Raw genomic sequence first — 4767 nt, forward strand, 5'->3', positions numbered from 1 at the left:
TACACTTTCAAAGGATAAAAATTTTTTGGTATGTGAATTATACTTCAAGCTACTAAAAAAGATATATCAATTATTTAATGTTAATGGACAATTCCAATGTATCCAGTTTTTTTCTATTACAACGCTACAGGGAACCTACTTGAACATTGATCTTTATGCCTTAACCTTCCTGGAAGTTCTATGAGATATAGTGAAGGAAGGGGAGGTATTGTCTTTGTAGTTTTTTTTTTTTTTTTTTTTTTTTTTTTTTTTTTTTTTTTTTTTTTTTTTTGAGACGGAGTCTCGCTCTGTGGCCCGGGCTGGAGTGCAGTGGCCGGATCTCAGCTCACTGCAAGCTCCGCCTCCCGGGTTCACGCCATTCTCCTGCCTCAGCCTCCCGAGTAGCTGGGACGACAGGCGCCGGCCACCTCACCCGGCTAGTTTTTTGTATTTCATATAACCGATTGCAGACGGGGTTTCACCATGTTAGCCAGGATGGTCTCCATCTCCTGACCTCGTGGTCCGCCCGCCTCAGCCTCCCAAAGTGCTGGGATTACAGGCTTGAGCCACCGCGCCCGGCCTGTCTTTGTAGTTTTTATTGTGGTAACCAGTGACCAGTAGTAGAATAGTATTTATTTTAAGTGCTTAGACACTTTGAATTTCTGTAAAACTGAGGTTTCATGGTCGTAGGCAGCCAAGATAGTGTTGACGACCCACACGGAGAAAGAGTTGGTAGGATAATCCTGGGTACTCTTGATGGGAGAAGGGAGCATGTGGGAGACTGGAGTAAGGAAGGGAAGGAAAAAGGTGAGCAGGACGTTGAAAGCCTCTTGTGGGGTTTTCGTATTTCTTTTCTGGCTTTATAGAGAGCTCTTGGTTTGAATTGGACTAGTTTCTCTTTTGCTTTTTCCCTGTTAGGTGAAGGCATCCTCATCTCGTCAGAGGCTTCAGAGCTTCTTGATTTCATAGACAACCAGGGCCAAGTGCACGTGATCCAGAAATACCTGGAGCACCCTCTACTGCTTGAGCCAGGTCATCGCAAGTTTGACATTCGGTAATGCATTCATGTCCATAGCTTTTGTTTTTCTTCATCTGAAAAAACTGCCATGGTATAGGTGGGGAGAGGGACATGGAATGTGAGGAAGAGTTTGACCGTGTTTAATATGTTACCAAAATTGAGCGCAGCTGAGCAGAACTGAGCTTCTGTACCTAATTTTCTATTTTTCTTTCTTCTTTTTTCCATCTAGGAAATGTTACTACAATTATGGATTTTCTTTTTAAAAAAATATTCTTTTCTGGCCAGGCACAGTGGCTCACGCCTGTAATCTCAGCACTTTGGGAGTCCGAGGTGGGCAGATCACCTGAGGTCAGGAGTTCGAGACCAGCCTGGCCAACATGGTGAAATCCCATCTCTAGTAAAAGTACAAAAATTAGCTGGGCATGGTAACAGGCACCTGTAATCCCAGCTACTCGGGAGGCTGAGGAAGGAGAATCACTTGAACCTGGGAGGGGAGGTTGCAGTGAGCTGAGATTGCACCATTGCACTCCAGCCTGGGCAACAGAGCGAGACTCCTGTGTCAAAAAGAAAAAAAATCTTTTCTATGAAAATGACTTGTGGATTCAAAGAAATGAATATAAATGTATGATCTTGCTTATGGAATAAACTGAGAGACGTACATGGAACACGTAATTCAGACACAACAGGTTGTGCAACCTTGCCAAATAATTTCTCCTCACTTCATTATTTGTGTCCCACTCTGTGGATTTTATGACCACACCTCAGGGATTGTACGTTTCTGAGCAAAGGGCTTGGCATGGAGAAAGAGGTTGTGTGGTGCATTCTAAAGCTAAACAGCTCTGCCTCTTCAACTTACCCTTGGCCTTGCTGTCAGCTCCTTGCCAAGGACTCTGTCTCCTTGATTGCTTCATAACGATTTGTCGCTTCTTGAACATCAACCCTATGTCAAATCATCTTCAGGAGGAACACTATTAAGATTACTAGAAGAGGAGACATGACGAATGGAGGTTTCATAGGTGAACTTTAAAATCCAGCCCATCTAGGGCTGGGTGCAGTGGCTTATGCCTGTCCAGCACTTTGAGAGGCCAAGGCGGGTGGATCACCTGATGTCAGTATTTCGAGACCAGCCTGGCTAACATGGTGAAACCCTGTCTCTACAAAAAAACACAAAAATTAGCCGGGCGTAGTGGCATGCACCTGTAATCCCAGCTACTCAGGAGGCTGAGGCAGGAGAATTGCTTGAACCTGAAAGGCGGAGGTTGCAGTGAGCCAAGATCACACCATTGCACTCCAGCCTGGGCAACAAAAGCAAAACTCCGTCTCAAAAAAACCAAAAAACAAAAACAACCCATCTGAATCTCTTCAAAATGCTTTATTTATCTTTTGATCAAAGTCTCCTTGTTATTTATGGTAAAATGTTTTGTTTGCCTCACTGTAGTGATAACTCACTATCTTAGCTAAATCATTATATGCCTCTTATAGTTTTAGAAATGTCTTCCTTCCCTAGTTGCCTCCCACTCCTCACCTACCCCCTAAAAGAAGTCAAGATGTGGGGACTGATGTATATAATATGCAGAAACTTTGGATGACTTGAGTAAAGCCATGTTTTTGTTGAATTGCAGAAGCTGGGTCTTGGTAGATCATCAGTATAATATCTACCTCTATAGAGAGGGTGTGCTTCGGACTGCTTCAGAACCATATCATGTTGATAATTTCCAAGACAAAACATGCCATTTGACCAATCACTGCATTCAAAAAGAGTACTCAAAGAACTACGGGAAGTATGAAGAAGGAAATGAAATGTTCTTCAAGGAGTTCAATCAGTACCTAACAAGTGCTTTGAACATTACCCTAGAAAGTAGTATCTTACTACAAATCAAACATATAATAAGGTAACTTAATTGTATCTTTTTTGATTACGTGTTTCTTCTTGAAGGAGCTTTAGGTGTCTATGCCTTTCAACGAATTGTTTCATATAAGTTGTCTAATTTATGGGCAAAAAATTTTTTGTAATGTTCCTTTATTTTCCTTTTAATGTCTGTAGGTTCTGTAATGATGTCTCCTCTTTCATTTCTGATCATGAATTTATATATATTTATTTATTTATTTATTTATTTTTTGATAGACAGAGTTTTGCTCTTGTTGCCCAGGCTGGAGTGCAATGGTGCGATCTCGGCTCACCGCAACCTCCGCCTCCTGGGTTCAAGCAATTCTCTTGCCTCAGCCTCCCAAGTAGCTGGAATTACAGGCATGTGCCACCATGCTGGGCTAATTTTGTATTTTTAGTAGAAACGGAGTTTCTCCACATTGGTCAGGCTGGTCTCGAACTCTTGACCTCAGGTGATCCAGCCCCCCGCTTGGCCTCCCAAAGTGCTGGGATTACAGGCATGAGCCACCATGCCCGGCTAATTTATATTTTCTCTCTATTTTGCTTGGACAGATTGACTACACATTTATCAGTTTTATCAGTCTTTTCAAAAAATTAGCTTTTGGTTTTGTTGGTTTTCTCTACTTTTCTTTTCAGCTTATTTTATTTATGCACTTTATTATTCTCTTCCTTTTGCTTTTTGGAGGATGTAATTTACTCTTTTTCTAGTTGTGCTTTTTGTTTGTTTGTTTTTTAAGAGATGGTGTCTCATTTTATTGCCCAGGCTGGAGTACAGTGGTGTGATCATAGCTCTCTGCTGCCTCAAATTTTTTGGCTCAAGGGATCTTCCTGTCTCAGCCTCCCAAGTAGCTGGGACTACAGGTGTACACCACCGTGCCTGGCTAATTTTTTTATTTTTTGTAGAACTTGGTCTCACTGTCTTGCCCGGGCTGGTTTCAAGCTCCTGGGCTTAAGCAGCCCTCCCATCTTGGTCTCCCAGAGTGCTGGGATTATAGATGTGAGCCACCATGCCCAGCCTATTCCATTTTTTTTTTTTTTTGAGACGGAGTCTTGCTCAGTAGCCCAGGCTGGAGTGTGGTGGTGCGATCTCGGCTCACTGCAAGCTCCACCTCCCGAGTTCACGCCATTCTCCTGCCTCAGCCTCCTGAGTAGCTGGGACTACAGGCGCCCGCCACCACGCCCGGCTAATTTTTTTGTATTTTTTTAGTAGAGATGGAGTTTCACCGTGTTAGCCAGGATGGTCTTGATCTCCTGACCTCGTGATCCACCCGTCTCAGCCTCCCAAAGTGCTGGGATTACAGGCGTGAGCTACCACGCCCGGCCTCCAGTTTTTAAGGTGAAAGGTTAAATAATTGATTTGAGATATTTATTTTTCTTTTTTTTCTTTGTTTTTTTTTTTCTTTTTTTTGAGACGGAGTTTTGCCCTTGTTGCCCAGGCTGGAGTGCAATGGCACAATGTCAGCTCACCGCAACCTCTGCCTCCTGGGTTCAAGCGATTCTTCTGCCTCAGCCTCCCGAGTAGCTGGGATTACAGGCATGTGCCACCATGCCCAGCTAATTTTGTATTTTTAGTGGAGACGGGGTTTCTCCATGTTGGTCAGACTGGTTGAGATATTTGTTTTTTAAAAAAATAAAAGCATGTCTCAGTTTCCCTCTAAATTTTGCATCAGCTGAATCCCACAGATTTTGCTATATTTTCATTTCCATTTTATTAAAATATTTTCTAATTTCCCTTAGGATTTTATCTTTGATTCATGTGATTTAGAAATTTTTGTTTAATATCCAAATATTAGGTCAGGAAGAGACATTGTGTGGTTTCATCTTTAAAAGTTGCTAAGATTTGTTCCATAGCCCAGAAGGTCTTTTTTTTTTTTTTTTTTTT

The 4767-nt window shown here is 42.3% G+C and overlaps 1 protein-coding gene across 1 annotated transcript in view; it reads left to right on the plus strand.

The window, feature by feature from the left end:
• The window catches only part of TTL (tubulin tyrosine ligase), a 53228-nt gene that overhangs the window by 24320 nt on the left and 24141 nt on the right, over window positions 1-4767 (plus strand). The window contains exons 4-5 of the mRNA XM_017856205.1: window positions 898-1033; window positions 2620-2889. Of these exons, the coding sequence (XP_017711694.1) occupies window positions 898-1033; window positions 2620-2889 (406 nt within the window). The remainder of the gene's footprint in view (window positions 1-897; window positions 1034-2619; window positions 2890-4767) is intronic.

This window comes from Rhinopithecus bieti, unplaced genomic scaffold (assembly GCF_001698545.2).
Source record: "Rhinopithecus bieti isolate Rb0 unplaced genomic scaffold, ASM169854v2 scaffold_42219, whole genome shotgun sequence".
Taxonomy (NCBI): domain Eukaryota; kingdom Metazoa; phylum Chordata; class Mammalia; order Primates; family Cercopithecidae; genus Rhinopithecus; species Rhinopithecus bieti.